Here is a 22,162-nt window from a genome sequence, read left to right as displayed (position 1 = left end):
CTTTTCCCAACATTTTTCATTCTCAGTCATCTCCAATTACAGCAGAGCAGAGAGCAGAAGCCAGCAGTTGAGGCAGCAGTCTTTTGTGCTGGGTAGTGATGGCTGAGTGATAAATAAACTATGAGCTGTGACCAAAGGCAGACTTGTAATTACTTGAATATAATGATAATTGGCCTTAATAGTGTAACAAATGCTCTGAATTTGCACATCCAAACTCTGCAGTTTGGATCAATTTTCTCATTTACAAAATCAGCTTGCTTTTATTAGCACCAGAATTACCCAGTAACAGAATGGTGAATGATCGAGTGACATTCATTGCAAGAGAAAGGAAAAAACCACAGTGGATTTAAATAGGTTACTATGTAGGGCTGGAGTTTGGAGGAGAAGAGGGTTGAGTAAAAATAGGAAGGGTTGGTTCACTTTATTAATCCTGTTAGAGAGGTCTGTTGTTTTCTCCTCTTACCTGGTGTAAGTTTAGTCTTCTAAACTCAGGATACAAAGGGCTAGAATAAACAGCCTAACAGTTGACAGCAAACATCTAGCATGTACAGTTGTGTACAAAGTTAATTTTCTTTACTTGTAAATACTCAGCCCTCACAGCAATATTGAGTATTTGCAGATACATTTTGCCAGCCTGAAACTGGGACATGAACTTTTGCCTAAAATACAGGTGTCCACCCCCCCGTATTAAGACTACATCCTTGGCTCAGCATGAATTATTCCCATTGCTTGTTGTTCAACACCCTGATCGGAGGGCAGATGAGACGGTTATTCCTGTTTTGCTGATTTACTATTACAGCTGCTTCCTCTTCTTGTGATTTTAATTTGAAGTTTCAGCCCACCAGGGGGCTAATGGTCCCCACCTATGAAGCTTTAAAAGCCCACTGTTGTTTTCCACACAAATGTTATTTCCATTTGTAGCTAGTGATTTATTCCCCCCCCCCAGTGTTCATACGGTAACTGTGAGGCAGTATTCCATTAGCCATTCTGGGAGGGGATGGGGATGGGCAGACAACAAAACCAAACAAAACAAACAAAAAACCCCACAAACCACCACAACAAAAACCCACCACCTGAAAAAAGCAATCAGTTAAGTTGAAAGCTTTAAAGTAGAAATTACTCTGCTTCAGGAAGAAATTCAGCAGGTAAATGACTCTGTTTTGCAGTGTCTTAATGGCTATTAGAGCCTGATATAGGGAAGAAGACAACGGGACATTAGATGTCATTGAGATTCTTTATATTTCTCTTATTTTTAAAATGTGGCATACATAATTCATTACTTTTTTTTTTTTTTTTTTTTTTTTTTTTTTTTTTTTTTTTTTTTTTTTTGGTATCTTAGGAAAATGTAGGGCAAGCAGCAAACCCCAGCGCATGTGTCATGGTGTGATACTGCCTGTGGTGAGGTGAATTCCAAAAATGTGAGCAACTGCAGTGTAATACAGAGTTGATTGTATGCTGCTAGCAGATTCTGCATACCTGATCAGGCACGGAGGAGCTCAGTTTGAGTGTGACTACAAGGTTGTGACTGCAAGGTGGATAACCAGAGGGAAGTACTTCAAGAATACTTTCCACCAACTTTCTTACGAGAATAGAATTGTACATCTCTCTCACTAACTTATTCTTGAAGTAAAACTAAAGAAGTCATTAGTTTCTTGGTTTACCTTTAATTTTGAAGTATTCTTAGTATTGTTAGTATTCTACATAATAAATTACCTTGAAAATCTTTCTGAACAAGTAAAAGTAATTTTGGTGCTCAGCATAGCCTGCTGTCGGCGTTTATAATTGTAGTCTGAGTCCGAGAGGCAGTCTTGAGTTTACATTTTTCTAAAACTTCCATTTTCTAGATTTATTACTTTTTATGTGATTAGAGTCTGTGTATATGTTTGTTTTCCTCATGCTAACTATATCTTTGTAATGGAAACAGGTACATTTTGTCATAAATTCTCTGCTGGTCCTAGCAGTGCTTTGATGAATTATGCAGCTTCTAGTGTTTGGGTGTTTTCTTTACTGTTTCATCATTGGTGTTACAAATTTAACTCTTCACTGAGTTAATGGTGTCTTATCTCACTGGGAATCACAGGAGTCTTCCACCCACCCTGCTTTTGACGGCTTATTCCTTGCTTTGGGGCAGTGAGGAGGGGGAGGATGGATTGCATTGCAGGAAGGATGGAAGCTTGGCAGACTTACGGAAGTGACTGCATGGAGCCTCACTGCCTTCAACTATTATTAAAGGGTGGTGCAATCTTTCCCCTCTTTGAGCAGTAGGATATTATTACCAAATATCAATGTTCAAGGTCACTATTTACAGTATAAATCAAATATACTATTTCCTAAGGCCCTCATGATGGAAAATGAAGTATTAACTGCCAGGAAACAGTTTTTCCACACCATCACAGTCATGAAGTGGTCACAGACATTTTCAATGCAACCTTAATATTGCATTGCTAATTGTATAATTTAAAGAGTACAAGGGGTTTTTTTTAATAGTTATTCCAGGAGGAATGTTAATCATTGTGCTTTAGAGCTACTTTTGCTTATTAGAAGCTTACCACTCAGTAAGTTAACTGTTAGTAACAGCCATTAATGCAAACTGTTTCTTGGTTAATGTCACTTGTAGTATTTAGTGGATTAGCCTCAAAAAATAGACTACTAAACTTGACTGACTTGCTGTAGAGGCAGCACAGAATTAGTTATTGGCTGTGAATGTTAATCATTCTACAGCAATGATAATTTACAGCATTGTTGTAGCACTCTTGTGCTCATAAAATGAACTTAATAACCCACTGCTACCCATGGGATAAGCCTTCCTTCTCCTTCCCTCCCCCTTGCAATTGAATACCCAGTCTGGCTGCATAATAGCCTTGTGAAATGCTGCATTAAAAAGAGTGAGCAGCTGTATGATAAAATAAACAGCTCTAAACCAGATTTGTTAATTATCTCTTTCTTTTATTCACAGAGGGTGTTTGTGAGATATGGCTGACCAGTGAAGACACAGGGGCTTATGGCAGAGACATTGGCACAGACCTCCCTACGCTTCTGTGGAAGCTGGTTGAAGCTATTCCTGAGGGAGCTATGCTGAGGCTTGGCATGACAAACCCTCCCTATATTTTAGAGCATCTGGAGGTAAGAAAGAAAAGAATCATTTATGGGCTTCAGGTAAATTTGTAGAGTTAGACTTATAGTGTTAAGCAATTTGCTTGACATCACAACTTACTGAGATAAGATATTAAAATAATTTTGAAATAATAATATTACTGGGGTTTCTGACCAGTGGAACTTTATTATAGTGATGTTGCATTTGTATGTCTAGTGTTTTCAAGAACTAAAGGAAACATCATTAGTAGGTGATGAGCAATGGGGTTGAATTTGTCTTCTTGCTATACCTCAGTCAAGTATTTCCAAAAACACTATATGCTAGTCTCACTCAATGACATATTCGTTATCCTATGTCAGAGGCTATTCTGAAAGTCTGTAGATCTTCCATGATATGAAATGGAAATTCTAAGTGTATATCTGTGATTTAAACAAAAAGTAACAAAGTAGTTCAATGAGATTAGAAGCACGAAAGTATAGAACAGTGAATTTGAAACAATATTGTATGTATGAAGAGCAGGAAGTGAGAGCTTTGTCTCAAAGATAGGTTTGTTTGGATTCTGTCACCAAATTAATTTTGTGAAATTCATAGGAACTGTTTTATAGATAGAGTGGGGAAGGATATAGCTTAAGGTAAATTTTGCAACCATGTGCATCAGCAATATCTAAAACAATAGCTGGCATCTGTGCTGATTTTCCAAAGATATTACAGAATTAATAAGTGCACTTATGTTTTCTTGAGATGCCAAGGACAGTATTTTCTCACCAGAGAGGCATAATTGTACCTTTCCCTATTGAAGTGCACAGGCTAGAGGAATCTCATCTTGATAGGAGTAAGCATTTTTTTCACTTCACCAGCTAAAGAGTACAAGCTGCAGAAGATTGCAGGAAATCTCCTGGGCTGCTAGTTTATTCTTTGTTTTAACATACCCTTCACTATGATAGAGTTTTAACAACACACTGCACACAAATCTTTAGGAAGTGGTTTTGTTGTGGTTTTTAGAGATTTGCATTCTGTCTCAAGCTCTGGTATCTGTCGCAAGTTTATTTTAACGTTTTTCAGCCTCTTGTACAAAAGCAAATCAGGCTTTTAGCAATTTTCACAGTTAGTGTCTTTGCTTTCATTTGTAACTCTCATTATTAAAAGTGTTTTGGCATAGACTGCTGGTTTTGTCACTGCTGCTCATCTTATGAGTACTCTCAGAAGCTTTTTTTTTTCTGCCTCCGCCTCCCCCAGCACTCCTTTAAAAAAAAAATAAAATCAGCTGCTGGAAATAAGCAGCTATTCTACCCAACTAAAGGACACTGCAGTAGTCGTAATTTTATATAATCTAAGGAAGGTGGAAAGTATATTGGTTTCTTTCAATCAGTAACCATCTTAGTGAGTGAGCATGCCACGAATCTGTAAAAGGTTTTGATTTATGATCTCTAATCTTCCCATATCTAAATTTTCCAGAAAGTGCTCTAGGTCAGACTCTCTTTGACCTGACTCATATTCAGGAAAAGTATTCTAATCTCTTTAAAAATGGACCTTTAAGTGTGATGGCAAAGCCAGAGGAATTCATGAAAGCCTATTGAAAATGCATTAAACGTTGCCGTGCAGAACATGCGTTATGTGTATACCAGCCTTCTTGTACAATAGAAACATCTGCTGTTGCTTGGCTTCTTCAGTGTTTCATACAATTTTCAGTTTATATGATGTTTTCTAAAGATCATTTAATCAAATTTCTGTGTTTCATGTATGACCAAGAATTTCTGAGCTTGTAATTTGGTGAAATAATTTTGAAAATTTGTCAAGCTAAATTTGTAAAAACTTAACCTTCTTCATTTTTGCCTAGTCCTCTCTTCCAAGCTTACCAGACTTGTACTTGAAAGATAGCAAGGGGTTGTTAGCAGTCTCCTGTATACATTTTCACCAGACAAAATAAACATTTTACAGGGAATGTGCTTTTAACTCTTGGGCTGAGGAAAGGGTAAAGCTATGACTTGTTTAAAAAATAACAAAATAAATGAAATGAGGAGTTGATAAACCTTCATGTCAGTTGATAAGGATAAAATCCAGAGGTAGTTATCTCTTAAGAAAGGTATTAATCTGTTATTAGTTGCAAACATTTTTGTTTAAAAACGTGCTGCATTTCATCAATCTGTTTTGTTTAGAAGACATTGCTAACTAGGATGTTGTTTGACTTTCTGCAAAAGATTTTGCATGGGAAAATGTACTAGTCGTGTCAGTTGTATCCAATGAAAAGGAAGACACTGTTCCAATAATGTATCTTTTTTGAAAATCTGATATTTTCAGCATTGGATTATGATCAGAGATCTGTTTAAGCTGTCTGCAATGTTTCCTTTGTACTGTACGCCCAGGTGTGTGGCTGGGCTTTGGCCCTGTGAGTCTTTTGGCTCACTAATATAGTGCCCACACTCACAAGTTCCCAGGAAATAACAATGAAGGCACAGAAAATGCCACTTATATCAGAATGAGGTATCAGAGAATCAGTCTCTTAGTATCCACTTGCTAACAGCTCTGCTGTTCTCCTGATGGTGGAGGCCAGCCCAAGGGGAGGAGGAGGAAGAAGAGGAAAGCTCCCTTGGGTTGGGAAGCTAGTCACTGTGGTGGGACTAGAGGAGAGGAGAGGCCAAAGGAAAAGTGTGGGTGCTGTAACTGCCCTTGAAGCTGTCATGCTGAACAGCTGGTAGATTTGGGGGCCTGGGCCAGTGGTTGTTCAAACTCAGGTTTATTAATTTAAGTTTTCACATGATTTAAAATATTGAGTTTAAAATATTGAACATACCCAGTGCCTTCAGGTACTACTGTGGGGTAAATGCCGTTCTGTCCTTAAAGATGTTTGTCATTTCAGGGGAGGCTGTTAATCTTATGAAGATCATAATTATGCTTGTGTGGCATGGTCTGACAATTTAATCCTGTTAGGATTTTATTCAGTAAATATGGGGGTAATAGTGCCTTACGTACTTACAGATGTATGTAGCATGAACAGCTTTGGCATGAGAAGCAACCATGTGTTTTCAAATGGTGAATTCTACATTCAGTTGGGCCTTCTTATTTGTAAAGAAAGAAATATTTGGAACCTTGCGGTGTTTTATCGCCAAGCAAAATATTGAACGCTTTTATATGTTGCATACTGAGCTAAGTCATTAGAAAAAGAACTTTTATCACAGTTATTCAGGGTATAATCTAAAATAACTAATCTTTTTATTTGCTGTTTTCTTCAGCTGCAGATGAAGTTTGTAATTACATTAGTGAGTTAAATGAAACTATAAGAGCAGATCAGGAAATTGCAGAATTTGGTAGTGAAGCCACTATATCCATATTATCTGTATTCTGGAGTCTTCAAAAAAAATGTAACTTTAAAACTACCCATGGTCGAAAGCTGTTTTAAAGAGAGAGCATTGGTTTGAATCCCTATGTTCTGACAAAGGGCTTGGAGCACATTCACTGTATATGTGTGGCCACTGCTCTGATTTCCTTGGAAGTGAATTTAGTTTGCCCACCCTGAAGTTACCCTGCAAACTGAGCAAACCTGTGGCCAGGAAAGAGGGAAATTGTACTTCATAGTTTCACTGCTGCTTTCAATCAACATGTTAATTTGTACACAGGCAATGCTAGCATGACTTCTTCTGCATGAGGTTTGTTGTTATGACAGAGAGGTTTATTTGGTGTATTTAAAAGAAATGAAGGACCTGAGACCCCAACATTGTTTCTCTTGGTCATGGTACTAAGACTGAGAAAGAAATTGGAGTTTGCAGTTTAGATGCAAAAGACATCCTCAGTTTTTCTCTGAGAGAAAATCTGGCCAACCAATGGAGATAGTATTGCATTTCCCAAAGTGCTCTCTCACAGTCTTAGCAGTCTGTTTGAATGTATACATCATAAAGCATATACCTTCCTTATTTGAAGTTTTGCAATATGTGTCTTGTCCAGCGTCTGTTCTGTCTTAAAATGTCGATGCCACTTGACGTTGAGGAAAACCTGGAGTTTTATCTACACGGCAGAAAATTCTTGTAAATGGACATGAACTATTGTCAGGGGAAAATATTTTAGCTCTTTTTTTTTTTTTTTTTTATTTTGTTTTATAAAATGCTAAAGGTGAAAGAAAAGGTTGGAGTCCATTTTATAGTCCTAGCAAATATTTATAGTTCTAGCAAAACCTGCAATAAATGCACATGTGTAGTTACCTTGTGTATTCTTACGCATATGACTTAGCACAAAGCTACTGTTGGATTAGACTACCAGATAGCAAAGATGTTATTGTGCTATAGTATCAACATATACCAAAAGTACATATGGTATACATCCTGCTTTATAAGTCATGTCCAGGCATTTATTCTGCAATCACATTATCAGCTTCATAGCTGTTCTTCTAGTGAGAGTGTTTTACATCCACTTGTAGTGACTGGTGGAGACAGAGGGTTGGAAAAAAATCCATTAAAACGGTAGGAGTAAACAGTGAATGGGAGTTAGTCCAAAAAGTAAAAAACAAGGGTAAATGTATAGCAGGTTGAAATAAGTTAAGGCTGGCAGCAGAGAGAATAATATTTGCCTTGAATATATTTCACTTTTACTTGGGTTTTTGACTTCATTTTCTTGTTCAGTATCTAGGACTCTGTCCAAATCAAACGGGAATCATCCAGACTGGGATGGGGCAGGGGCTTGCATTTCTGCCTTAGTTTACCTCGCAGATTTAACATTAGCTGTACTTCCAGAGTTTTCTGGGATTTTAGTACAGCACTTTCTGTGAATGATGGGATGCTTCCAAATCTGCATAAAGGAGGCAGTTCACACCTGCCACTCCCGTAAGTGCTTAATTTCACATGACTAGATGAGTAGTCATCTTTGTCACCTGTCAAAATGAGTCTGTCTCAAACCATACCATATGCCATCTGTGTGGGCTTTATCTCCGTTATTAATTCAGGACATTTGAGTGATACACCAGCCATTGAGATGGAGTCTGCATAGCGGCAGTGTCTTTAAATGCATAAGGTGTGCCAAGTGTGCTGCAAGTCGCAATAGTATTTTTTTGCTCTTTTGCTTTGATTTTTCACGTCAGCTTGGTGTTTATGTTCCTTAACCTCATTGAAGCTGATACCCTACAGATGGCTTCCTCAAACGTGACCTGCCACAGCACATAGATACGTATTACAGTAAAACTATTAATTTGCTTTTCTTTTTTCCGTATTGTTCTTTTTTCCTCTGAGTGCACTGAATGTTTTTGAGCATTGTGCATAAGCTCAAGTTTTGAATAGGCTAGAGAGTCAGCTGATTTGAAATGCATTTAAGAAGGGAATAATATGCACACGTTCTTCAATGGCAAATAAAAGGGCAGCATGATTTCAGGAATTAAAAGGCCTGTAGGGCATGTGTTTGCTGTGTTTCTAGTATTATTTTTGTCATTTTCATAGACTGCTATGTTTGAAAGCACCAATTAAAATCTGTTGATTTGACCAGAAAAAATGAAAACTGTGGCATACATTTAAATAAATGAATAGTTAAGCCCCTGACCTCTTATTATTGAGAGTCCTGTAGTGTTTTGTAGTCGGTGGACCATGCCACTTTGCCTTGCTGTAATTACGTAATTCTCTCTATGCAAACTGTGTTTGTCTTGCTAGCAGTAAAATTGAAAGAAATCTCAGATACTAAGGAGAGGATGAGAGAGGCAGTTGCATCTGGGCTCCTGAAAAAGGGAGGTGAAAGGGAAGGGATGCTTGCTATTTCCTTTGGTATTACGGTAAATGCTTTTTCATCTACGGAGGCTGTGTGTGCATCTTTGCTTACACTGTGTGTTGGTGGTTTGTTTGTTTTTTTTTTTTTTTGGGGGGGGGGGTACTAAAATACTGTCTCTCCTGTTCTTCCTCTTAAAGTGTTCTTTGTCTTTGGGATTCCCAAATGTAGCACATCATCTTGAAATTACTCCTTAAGACATAGTGTCATGGGAACTTTGTCAGAAGTTAACTTATCCCAGAGTGAATGTATACGTGAATATTATGAGGTTAGGAAAGGGATGAATCTCTGCTATGCTTTGCAATATGTTTTGTCACACCAGTTTCTCTAATCTAGATTTTTAAGATCTCAGACTCAGCAGATCCTAATGTCCAGAAATACTTGGTGATATGTTTGCTTTCAGGTGGTGGAATATAATTTGGCTTAATGAATGTCAGAATAAGAACTCATCTTAACCTTCCTGAGGGTTTTTCTGTTGTATTTATTAATCTAAGGTGTTCTCAAAAACATTAATTTTATTGTATTTAGAACTTTGATGAAAAATAAAGGTTTGCTCCCAGGTAGTATAGAAGGGAATATTTGTGGTAGTGGGAATAAAGGTCTTTTCTTTATAACAATAGTAGAAAAATGCCTTGGGAAACAGAGAAAGAATTGCTTTTATTTATGCAAGATTCAGTTCTCCGTCAAGATAGAATATTTTATGCAGGTATCTAGTCTTCTGCTGTATTTAATAATTTGTGCATAAAAATTATGTTCTATAAAGGGCTAACATTAAGTAGTACATTGCTTGACCAGTTAAAGCTGTGCATGTTATCTGTACCTTAATTATTCTTTGCTCATATGAATGTTTCTCTTGCTTATTAGGTATCATAAGAATTAATAGCATTTAAACGCAGACAGATCCATGCTCAATTTCATGTTGAGTGTCAGGTTGTCTGTCAAGTACTTATAATACTCTCTCATCCTAGCAGACATTTGGAGCTGTGGCTTACTTCATTTTGGATTACTAGCAGAAAATAAAAATCCCTGTTGAGTGGTTTGTTTGAAGAATGGGTAGTACATATATGGGAAGCAGCATTTTTGCTAAATGAAGTGGGAATTTTCGCTGTCGCCATGTGCTTCAAGTCATTGAGGTAGAAGCTATTGTCAAATAGCTTCCATAGCAAACTGTGCCATCTTCTTTGAACATTTCTGCCTTCATTGAAATAAGATCTCACTTTCCTAGTTATTTATATTATAATAAGTAGGGTTCTACCAACTACTCTCCGTGCTGTTCTGAAAGATTCTATTTAGTTTAGTTGCATAAACCCTTTTGTTTTCTTTGATAGATGAGCTGCCACATTCACTGTGCTTCGCAGCATCATCTACATAATCTTCAGTAAGGCTGCTTGCTTCATTAGGCTTTGGCATTTGCTTAAAAAAAAAAGTTTGGTTTTTTTTGAGGCGATTATTCTTTAAAAATGAGAAAAAGGAAATACAGTGTGTTCTCAGAACTTTAATAAAATTGCACACATAACAATATTGGTTTTGGGTTTCTGTACTATTATGAATTGAGGAAAAGATACAAAATCTCTTCTACCCAGTCTTTAAATTCAGTTAGTTTAGTTATGTTAAATGTGCAAGAAGTATTGAAGAATGCAAGTTCTATGATGCAATTTTGTCGATATGGTTTAGAATATTTTTTTTCTGTTTTGCTATGAAAATTACCTCAGCTCGGAGAAGGAGGTAGCACTTGCCTAAAGGTTTAGATTTTTATTAAAACTTCCCACTATTTTTCTTCTACTGTAACCTGCTAAATCAGATGCTATCTTAGGTATTGTACTTCCTTGTTTGAAATAGAGAGAAACAATAGGAAGGCTTCCTGGCACTGCTCTGTCTCAGTGCAGCTGAACACTGGTGGGCTGTGCGTTCATCCTGTGACTTCCTTCTGCACAGAAACCATCAATTCCTCTTTATTGTATAAGATTCTCATTTTTGAGGGGGTGAACATATGCATGGTATGGATGAATCTAGCAATCCAGTTCACTCAAGCATGTTTCTGAAGAAGAAACGGTAGTGTGACAGTCCTACTAGCCTGTTGTGTGTGCCTCTCTATGCTTTAATTAATTGTCAAGCTTTTATTATCATAAAGTATGAATGAGATGAAGAGTTATTTAAAGATGCAGTGTGCTGTTGCAGTAAATCACCTTCTTAAGCAACTTCCCAATATGTGTTTCTAATACATACTGCAAAAAGGAGTATTAATTTACTTCTGGAAAAAAATATTTCATTTGAGGAATGCTTAATGGTGAGAAATTAGCACTGTGGAGAAAATGAAAAGGTGTGTATTTTCTAGCACATCAGAATTAATCATTTCACAAGGAATTAGGATTAGCTATTTGGTTGGCTGGCTCTAAGTCATTCAGCCATGACTCTAACCATTAATTAAATGCACTTTTTACCTTAAAGTGAATCTATTTATTGGAACTGGACAAACAGCACTCTGAAGCTCTACAAAGTCTCTTTAGGATTGTAATGATGGCTGCAGCTGCAACAGCTAACAGCTTTCATCTGAAAGCACTGAACCATTTACTGCATGTTTCTAACCACACAACTTCCATCAGTTTTTGTGGAACTGAAAGTGTATAATACCTTGAAGAAATCCGTGTGGTGCTATTAATGCTGAGTGTGTTGCTTAATCAGCTGTGATTTGGTGACACTCTTGCAGAAACTCAGATGTTGCATGTGGGCTCATGGCTCCATACAGGCTGAGTAATGAACAATAGGCATTTACCCAGTGTAGATGCTGATGCTTTATGTTTTACCTGACTTAAAGTCCTACTGTAGTACTGGAAGCTGGTTGCAACAGGGATACCAATTTTCTTATCCTGAAGTTTTTTGGCAACCTAGGCTAGGATAGCTGTACTGGGAATTACTGTTTTTATCAGATAACTGCAAAAAATTGTACTCTGCAAAGAGACTTTCTGTTTTTTGGTATACCATGTGTATCCATGTTAAGAGTTATATTTTGGAGAGAAACATATGGACTTGCTAACTGAGAGAAGAGTTCTTGATGTTTCGGTGTTTAAAAATCAGGTAGTAATTATTTGGTGCTGTGCATTTCCTTGTTTGTGCACTGACTTGTGGGAAGAGATGCCACAAACTTCAACTGAAGCTTTGAACTGTGAAATACAGTATTGTGTTGTGGTGGTGTTTGAATGTCACTTGTTTGGGGTTTCTTTTCCTTTTTTTTTTTTTTTTGCAAGACCTCCTGTTGGCTTGTCCTAATTTTTAGTAAAAGAAGATGTGGCATGAAGGCATATAGATGTTTTTGGTATGGCTTCATTTGTTTTTTAAGGATTAGGTTTAACAGAGAGCCATAAGGGAGAAGAATTTCTTAGCTAGCTTGTGTTGTCTATGAGGTTGGAAGCAGTAGAGAGATCCCACACCTAGGAGAACAGCTGGGAACAGCTAGGGCTGAGCATATGGCTCTCACGGCTAGTTTTTCTATCAACAAATCATGGCTTGCAGTCTGGTTTATATCCACTTCTAAGGGTGGCCTGAGCTAATACCAGCTTTTTGTTTGGTAATGTAGAAGACATTTTTCCTGTATGACAAAACAGATTTTTGTGCTCCATCTGGCAACCCAAAGATTTGATTTTAAGGTTCAGATTACATTGGTCAGAATTGTGTGGGTGTCTAACTGCTCCAGTATGACCTCAGTTTATGCTAAGCTTGCCCATCATACAGCTTCATTATATCTCTCCCACTTTATACATAGATGAGGGGGAGGTATTGCCTTCCAGCCAATGTCCTTGGGGAAGTTTGCCATTGTACAGCCTACACCTTCTTCGGGTTTTACAGCCACATTACCTGTGGAGGGTGGGAAGCAGGGAAGAGGTTCCCTGTTCATTAGTTTTAACAAAACTGTTTTGAGCTTTCCAGGCTTGATCAGACTGTGTCATCGTTGCCATGCCTGCATCTCTACATCACATCTGTTCCTGAACTGTAGTGCAGCACAGGAATTTATAAAATGGACTGCAGCCACTTGATTTTTATCCAGACCATGCTGTCGGTGGCACCACTGAGTCTCTGAAACACAGCAGTCAGTAGACACCCCTCGTGACATATCCCAAACTAACGTCTCTCACGGGGAAAGAAGTTTTGAGGGAGTGCCATTTTGTCATGTTTCCATACGGATGAGGGTTTCTTTGGGCTTCACTGCTGGCAGAGGACAAAATCCTTTTACTAGGAAGCAAGTTATTCACATCATCGTGACTCAAACATGAGGCAGAATTCAAATACTGGATTTTTGCGTACTTCAGGTTAGGGGAAGGAATCTTTGAACAGCTTTCTAGTGCTGACATAAAGATGCACAGATATTGATGTTTATAGTCTCTGTGATTCTCTGTGGTTGCGCATGGTGACATTACAAACAGGAGTGATTATCTGTTTAGGTGGTTAAACTTGTGTATTGTAATTGCTAGGATAAAATACACTGACTAGATAAAATCTTTCTGGATATGTGCCTTGTGTTCTGATGTACTCCAGCTGCTAAGAACTGGGAAAAAAAAATATTTCTTACGTGTTCAGTATACTGAAGGATATTTTACATATATGGTTAGATTCCAAATGGATGTGGCTTTTATTTTTTTTGTAAAGTCAGCTTAAACCAAATTGTGCTACTATTTGACCTTTTAATTCCTACATGAAATGTCATTTTTGTGTAGTGCTTCCGTTAGTTCATAGACTTATTAGATTCCAGGGGATAAAAGGAAAAGGGAATCAGCTGGTTCGGTCATGATTAAAGACAGAAATTTTCTTTCAGTCATACAATTTCAGAAAGTTGTTCATTTATTGTTTCCAGATGGAAATAAAATTCTATATTGCATTTTTCCTTCTAACTGAAATACGTAATTATATCTAGTAATGCAAAGCACTTTGTAAAAAAAAAAAAAAAAAAAAAAAAACAAACCCAACAGGAAACAGATGTTAAGCTTAGAATGTTGAGACACTGTGAAGTACAGTTATGTGTTAGCCCATGATGTCCTTCAAGTTCTCTCTGGGATATTAACTAATAGTTTTATTAAGTGATGAAATCTAGTATTCTGTGTGCAGTCTGTGGCGTGGGAAAATCTGTCAGCATTGACTAAGTATGATTGTTCGGCACATAGCTGTAACTTAATCAAACCTATGTGGTGAAGTACTTCAGTGTCGTTTTAGGTGTAGGGAGGATAAAAGGTAAGACTGGAACAATCTTACCTTAAAGCTCTGTGTTAGAGTGTGATATTTATATCTGAACACTACAAGGTTTGGAAGATGGGTTTATCCAGAATCCTGATGTAATCATGAAAAACTTTTACTTAGTTTGTTATTCTCTTTCCTTCTGAACTGCTCACTCCAAGTTTCTGGTTATAAAAGATAAATTTAAGAACAGCAGTGGTACTTTAAAGTGAATGACAGTGGGTCATCAGGTGTTTCTGTCTTGTGTTTGGTTTGTGTTAATAATTTGTGTTCACAATTTATGTTCTGCTAAATTTACCATGTTAATAGTTATGATTCTGAAGTACTTGGTAGGAAACCAGTTTATCACTAGGTCCTTTGATTCATATCTGTACCTGAAAATCATATACTTAAAGGGAATTCAGTGCTTAAAGCACATGCAGCTTGTTTATGTGGCTTTACATATAGAAAGTAAGCAAAGAAAGGACTTAGTGCTGGAAAAAGTTGTTTGCAACCTCCTCTTTTCTAGAAGGAGCTTTGAGTGTCCAGAACATACCTGAAACCTGTGATCACGGCAGCTAGGCCGGATGAGGGTTTCCAAGTAACGTAAAGTGTATTGTATGTGCATTTGACGTCAGGATTCTGCATATTACCATAAGATAAGCAACTAGTGTGTTAAGGGTTGGTTGGGTGCTTTCTTGAGATCCTCTAGGTAGGAAAACACATTTTAGATTTTTGGATTTTGTCTTTTCTTTACTCTTTTATTCACTAAGCCAGCTAACTCCAGCTTCCAGTGAGAGCCAGGTTCACTGCACACAGCCTTTCTGTGCATCAAATTGTATGCTGTCCAGTATCGATATAGTTATTACAGTAATGTTTAGTTTACATACCTGAGATAGATATCCCACTGAATAATGCAACCATTTCTCTTAGACATTTATGTAACAGAGTCTTAGAAACTTTCAAAACTGCTTGCAAAAAATGTTTTGAGAGAGTTCAGATTTTGTATGCATATGTTTGTCAGATGAAAGGTGTGTGCTGAAAGAGTGTTTTCTCTTCTTGCTCTAAAAGTCAGTGTTTTTAAAAGGTGGGTACCTGAAAATTAAAAAGCATGAGGATATTTACTCTCTCATTGAACAATCTAGGCCAGCCTTGTAGAAATACAGACAGAAAATCTAGGTGCGTGACTAATATTGCCAATTAATGGTCTGGAAAGAATTCATAAATAGTTGCAATTTAAAAAGTCTGGCAGCAGTATGTGTTGTCAGACAAGAGTATCTATGCTGTCAAAGAAAATAGGAGAAATAGCAAAATAGCGTGGGTGAGCTTGACTGGGGTGTGCAGGATGCACATAGCAGAAGAGCAGGCACTGCAGTGCTTGGTCCCAGGCAGTGTCCTGTATGCTCAGTGCACAAGGAGAAAGGGTGGATCTGAAGTTAAAATCTACTTGTACATGTAAATATGATTCTTTGTCCAAGTTCACTTATATTTTGCAGGGTAAAGATTTACAGCCCGGATTGTACCATACTGCATACAATCTAGATGCTGTTTTTTTCTCAACTTCTAAAAATATTTAAACTTTCTTGTTAGAGTCTATGTCCTTAATTGTGTAAATAATAGAAATGAAAGAAATGTGACCACCTCACACATATTCCATGAGTGTCGTGGTTTAAGCCCAGGCCGTAAATCAGAACCACACAGTCTACTTCCCCCCCCACCTTTCTTCCCTCCGCTCCTGGAGGGATGGGGAGGAGAATTGAAAGAATGCAACTCCCACAGGTTGAGATAAGAACAGTTTAGTAACTAAGGTATAACACAAATCACTACTGCTACCACCAATAATAATAATGATAAAGGAAATAACAAGGAAAAGAATACAACCGCTCACCGACCGGTACCTCACCCCCCACCCAGCAGTGATCCAGCCCTTCCGGGCACTCTCAATTCTACCTCCTGGGCATGACGTGCCATGGTATGGAATACCTCTTTGGCTAGTTTGGGTCAGGTGTCCTGTCTCTGCTTCCTCCCGGCTTCTCCTCCTCCCTAGCAGAGCATGAGACTCACAAAGTCCTTGGTCAGGGTAAACATTCTGACCAGCAACTGAAAATATCGGCTTTATCAGTATTATTCCCAGGCCGAAAGTCAAAACACAGCACTGCACCAGCTACTAAGAAGAAGAAAAACTGACTGCTGCTGCTGAACCCAGGACACATGAGACGGAAATATGCTCTACCTCATGTTCCATCACCCTACCAAGCCTCAGTCAGGGGTTTGGTTTGACTTTGATTTGAGGGTTTGTTTGCATCTTGCTATTGCCTTTACCTTGTTTTCTTTTTGATCCTTTGTGTTTGTACAAAATGTTTAACATTCTCTGTCTCTTTTGAAGCTGCCACTCTGCTTTTACCTCCCCCCGATTAATTCTATCTACAAAATAGATAGATGGCTATTTTGTAGCCAAACACTTTTAATTCCTGGAGAAAATTCTTTGAAATAACACAGGTAGCATATTTCAGACCAGTATCAGAGCACGTTTGCAGATAGCCAGGTACACCTTTATTAGCAGATGGCCAAGTTTAAGGATACTCCAGTTGGAGACATTTTCTGTTGGTATCTGAGAACTTACTTGACTCTGACAAGAAAGCAGCTGACCCTTGCCATCTTCTGAAATTAAAACAGCCACTCTCTGAAAAGCACTGACTTTCACAATACTTTGCCTCTGAAATTTTCTCTTAATTGAATAACCAATACTGTGTAGGGAATGACATCCCTACCCCAAAGGAAATGCAGTCCCATAGCTTTTCTTATTTGGTTTAAAACCAAAAATGCTTCCAAGTATTTTCACCTGTCCCTGCTGTTTCAAACTGGGCCACTGCAACTCAATATTGTTTGGGTTTGAGAAGTATGACTACTGATACTTACCTGGCATGTTAATTTAAAGGAGTTTTACATGTTGTTTTCATAATGTTTGAAAGCTTTTTTTTCTCTTTAAATAACTCTTAGGAAATGGCGAAGATTCTCAATCATCCAAGAGTGTATGCTTTTCTGCACATACCTGTCCAGTCAGCCTCTGATAGTGTGCTTATGGACATGAAAAGAGAATATTGCGTGGCAGACTTCAAACAAGTAGTGGATTTCCTTAAAGCAAAGTAAGTCTACTAATATTTGAGAAAATAGCAGTGTTGGGGTTTTTGCAATGTCAAGAACATGTGGCTGAAAACGGAATTACTTGCAACTTCGTAATTAAGGTATGAAAAGAATGAGCTGCTTTAAGCTTTCAAAGTCTGAGTTTTCTGTAAGCCCCTTGATGTGGTTTGCCCCTTTGCTTGAGCTTTTATAAGCATCTTAAATCTCTGCATGACATGCTTTTAATTTGTCAATATATTCCTAATCTTTTTCAAATAAAGCATTCTGAAAACTATGTTTTATACTTCAACTACTATATATAGACTGCTTGAAGTTGATGTTATTGAAGTCTTCTTTAATGTGGCTTTTGAGCATTGTATGTTTTGTGTACTGGAGATGATCCAGCTCCAGCAAATGTGAATGGTTGGTTTTGTGGGGGTTTTTTAAATAATAATTTTGTCTTATAGCTGGTGTACGTTTACGTCAATATAGTAATACTCTAATCTTCCTTATGATTTCTAGGATAATTTCAAAATTACTTCCCTTAACAGAGCTAATTTTGAAAAATGAAAGAGTGTATTCTCATGTGTTTACTTATACTGACCTGAAGATGGAAGTTATTGACCTGCAAAGCTTTTGTAACTACAACTAATAATTTAATATGCAAGGAAGTCTCTTCTTAGCATTTAAAATCTGTTACTGATGAATTTTGGTGGATATTTCTGTACTGACTGCCCTAAAAATAGGTGTTTGAAGAATTCTTTCTGTCACTTTGTTTAGCTGCTTTCTCTCTTTTTTTGTTTGGATTTTTTTTTCTTGTTGTTTTTTGTATGCTTGCTTTAATGAATTAAGGGTGGTGGAGTTGTGCCTTTGACTTTACAGTTGTGTTAAAACACTTGAACTTAGAAGAATCAAATTTCCATAATCTGTTTTTCATGATCATTGAAAAATCCAGCAGTCTATGAAATGGCAGTCTAATCACATGTCATGGAAGAGCTGTGTGGGAATTATGATACGTAAGAAAGAAAAGCAAATTGCAACACAATAGAATCTGTTTTGCAAAGTGTATGTGTAGCTTATAGGACATTCCTATACATCTAGGACAACTCATGGAAATGGAGCTGCTTTTCTTCATACAGGTTGACTGGGCATTAATTTTCCACCCTCAACAATGCAGATGAATTCTTGGCACTTAATTTTCATGTGACTGTGGGTCAGTGTTAGTTTTAATTGACAGATACGTTGTTTTCCCACGTATCTTCAGTGGGAACTGTGTCAGTTTGTGTCTTATTTGACTTGAGGTTACTCATTATTCCCTCCAGTAGTTTTAGCTTTGGCAGCTAATATCGTAACAGCAGCTGGATTTTTGATAACCAAGTATAGCTGGCACATGTTGGGGCATATGAGAATTTATTAAATCATTCAGCGCTTGCCACGGAAAAGAGTGGATTACTTAATATCCAAATTTAAAACAGCTGGTCATTGAATATACAGTAATCTATGACATATGTCTTTTTCCACAGGTTTTTTGGTAGTGAACTTAACAAGGAAGAAATAATTGGTTTGCTGTCTTAATTTTAAAGAATAATAAACCTTTTTTATCCTGCTTATTAAGAAACTACCAATTTATCTAGTAGCTTCTGTTAGAAAAACAGTCTCCAAATATTAAGATGGAAAATTCTTTGTACCATATGGCAACAGGATGCGGAAGCTATGCAAGGCAAAGAAAATGTTTTGGATATTTCAGCATGTGCACGTCTGTAAAATTAATTTTTTCTTTCTTCTGCATTTGAGAGCATAGTGTCTTCATTTTTAGTCTCTGCTCTTATGGCAGCAGCCAGCTATTATAGTCCCATATTCCTATAAAGATCTCAGCAAAAAAGTTTGCTGGGGCTTGACATTGCTACAGATAACTCCAGAGCCTTGAGCCAGAATAGCTAAAATTAAATGTGTTTGAGCAACTTTAATAGCCAAAAGGGATTATTTCCATCTTCCATGTATCAAAAAGGAAAAATAAAACAAAAGTAGAATCTCCTGTATCGTCTTTCTCTATTGCTGGGACCATAAAGTCATCTAAAAGCTTCCTATGCAAAATGTACAAGGTCTTATCTGTAGAATCCAAATAGCACCTTTGTCTCTAAAATAACATCTGCTCTGATAGTATCTTCACCTAAAACTCTATTAAACCAATAATTTTATAGGCTGACCTGCTGAAGAATGAAAGCCACACACACATCAAGGAATTACATGTTATCAGTTAAGTGTTTGACGACTTGAGTTCGAATATATAAGCGAATAAAAATGAAGTACAGCAAATAAAAGATGAAGGGGAAAAGGAAAAGAACGAGCCACGTCATGTTTTTGCTTTTGGAACCCCAAAGATACCACGCGATTCTCAAATCTTGCTTTTCTTAACCAAGCCAACAAAACACTGGGACGTTTTTCTCGCAGAGGGAACAAATAGCTTTCCTTGCTCTGGAGAGCCCAGGCTGATTGTAGAGGTGTCCTTCTTTGATATTTTGCACTTTTTTTGCACTGAAGTTTCAGTAAATTCAAGTATTTGGAAAAACACTGTTGGGTAGTTGATATATCTGTAGATTAACTACTGACCTAATATGTGTGTATATATATTTATTGAGGATTTATTTGTAAGCTAGTCTAGAAAGCAACAGCATAAAGGAAATGAGGATGCACTGATTAACTTAAGAGGTGATCCTGTAGAAGTTGTACATACTCTGCAGGAACTAGAGACTAGTGCTCTAGTCTGTTGTCTTTAGGGACTAACACAGTAGTCTGGCAGGACTATTGGCAAGACTGATTCCTGTATGAGGTATTAATTTCAGCGTGTTTGCAGCTAAATACAGGATCTTTAGAAATTGCTGCTTAGCAAATTTAATCCAGAGATCAACTTAGTCTTGCATCAGAAAGTTTTTTTAATTGTAGTGTCATTATATCAAAATGTGAGTTGTTTTTCAAGTGTTCTCAACTTTCAAGATTCAGCATAAATTATATTTCTGAAAGGTGATGTTTGTAGTTCCAAAAAGAGCAAGACTGCTTTAATTATCTCTAAGTTTTGAAACTTAATCCCCTGAAATTTACTTTTACTGATAAAAGCAAACAATTGGAATATATTTTAGTTAAAGCAGCCTGAGATCTGAATGTCATATTATGTAATTGCTTGAATAATCAGCAATGTGAATATGTACCCATTAAAAAAATCCAGACTGGTAATGGCTTTTCCAAATAATCTTGTTTGCTGTTGTTGACCATGTTATATGGTCTTACATTTCCGGTTTGTGAAGCGATTATGATGTTCATCAAAGTTTATATTAATATTTCCCTATGACTGCCACTTGATCAAAGAATTGTAAACCCACAATTTAGGCAAATAAAAAAGCAAGGAAATTTAGAGCTAGGCTGAATCATTATACCTTTCTGTTCTGGGAAATGGCATAGTGCTGAGGAAAAGCTGGGCTTGCCTTGCAGTTCATTTTTGCTTGTGTTCTGTGATAGAAGCATAGTACTAATTGTGGGTGGCTGCTGCTGTTCACTTGAGATTGTCTCATAATTCATACTGTAAACATCTAAGCTTTCCAATATAATCTGAAAGCCAGCAAACTTGGGCTTCCAGAGAGCAGAGCCACAGCTCTGTTAGGCAGAAAGCTATGCTCTTTTTTGCACTCTTTCTTTCTTCTCCATAAAAATCAGACTTTTACTAGTAAGCCTGTCCTAGACTCTGTTACTTTTAGTGGTAATCCAAGCATTGATTTTTCAGCATACGTGGATACATAATCATGTACATACATGCTGTTGGAAAACGAAAGTAAAAGACCAAAAGTAAATGAGTGCAGTGGAAAATAAATTACAACCTTGCAAAGAGTTTATTCACACAGGTGTAAACTTGAATTTTAGTTTCCCAGCAATTACAGACAAATGCTCAATGTTTGAAGAAACTGGAGATATTGTCCAAACTGACAGAAGATGCTATGTAGTATTTTGGAACAGCTGGCTTCAGGGAGGCTCCCTTCTTCCCTGTTGCTTTACAAGAAGGTAAGCCAGCAGATAGATGGTAACTTCTGCAGCTTCCTAGGCCATCTCTTAATTCTGTTTTTAGGGATTTGGAGGGATTCATCAGTGACTGTCTTTTGTTTCATTTGATCTGCCTGACTTTTGTCTCTCTTGTTGCAGTGGCAGCCAGGCTGTATCTGTTTGCATGTTTAGACAGGCTGCTTCAAGCTAAAACTGTGGCTGGGAGTAAGGTAGACTGAGCTACTGTCTCCTGAGTCATGCTTGATATCAATGGTAATCTTAGTATTTACAGCAGTATTTAAATGTCTAATGAAACCTTTCATAATCTGCTTTCTCAATACAGTTTTGTCCAGTATGTTTCCATATGGGTGCTCTTTCCTCTCTGAGCAATTTCACAAGCAGTGATTTGTTTACCAGGTTCTAGTCTTCTGTTCTGACCTTGTTCTTATTCTGGGCATCATAACACATAACGTAAAAGTTTATGTAGGCAATCAGCTGTTTATCATGGTCTTTGTCTGTACTTGTTGTACAAATCAGTATCTTGCCATCCAGAAGTTTTCTGCGTGAAAAAATTCTCTATTTTCCAATAGCTAATTTTTGACTGAAATAATGAGCAGGGAAGAAATATCTTCCCAAAAGCTTTTTCTAAATACCATCGCTTGAATGATTATGAAAATCCAAATTTATAGCTGTAAATAATTTTCTTCTGAAAGATGTCCATATCTATCATAAGCCCCTGAATATTAAGTCCACATCGGAAGATAAACATCTAAACGTGTCATCATTAAATTTCATCTGTTTCAGAAAATCTGCAATCTAGAAACTATCCCAGGTCTTATGGTGGTAGTATTGTCTTTATCACATTATCATGCCAGTTACCTAAACTAAAATTTGAAAGCAATGAATAGAATAATTTTAAAATAACCATTTACTATTTTTACATACATTTTTCTATTCACTTTCAAAATGCAGGTAATT

The 22,162-nt window shown here is 37.2% G+C and overlaps 1 protein-coding gene across 2 annotated transcripts in view; it reads left to right on the top strand.

The window, feature by feature from the left end:
- CDKAL1 (CDKAL1 threonylcarbamoyladenosine tRNA methylthiotransferase) overlaps nt 1-22,162 on the top strand; it is a gene marked incomplete at its 3' end in the record, with an annotated part of 393,323 nt that overhangs the window by 235,998 nt on the left and 135,163 nt on the right. For both annotated transcript variants that reach the window (XM_080610854.1, XM_080610855.1), the window contains exons 10-11: nt 2,957-3,123; nt 17,033-17,178. In XM_080610854.1, the coding sequence (XP_080466980.1) occupies nt 2,957-3,123; nt 17,033-17,178 (313 nt within the window). The remainder of the gene's footprint in view (nt 1-2,956; nt 3,124-17,032; nt 17,179-22,162) is intronic.

This window comes from Psittacula echo (assembly GCF_963264785.1).
Source record: "Psittacula echo genome assembly, chromosome: 2".
Classification (NCBI taxonomy): Eukaryota; Metazoa; Chordata; class Aves; order Psittaciformes; family Psittacidae; genus Psittacula; species Psittacula echo.
The sequence above is the reverse complement of the archived record's forward strand: the minus strand, read 5'-3'. Positions and strand labels throughout refer to the sequence as shown.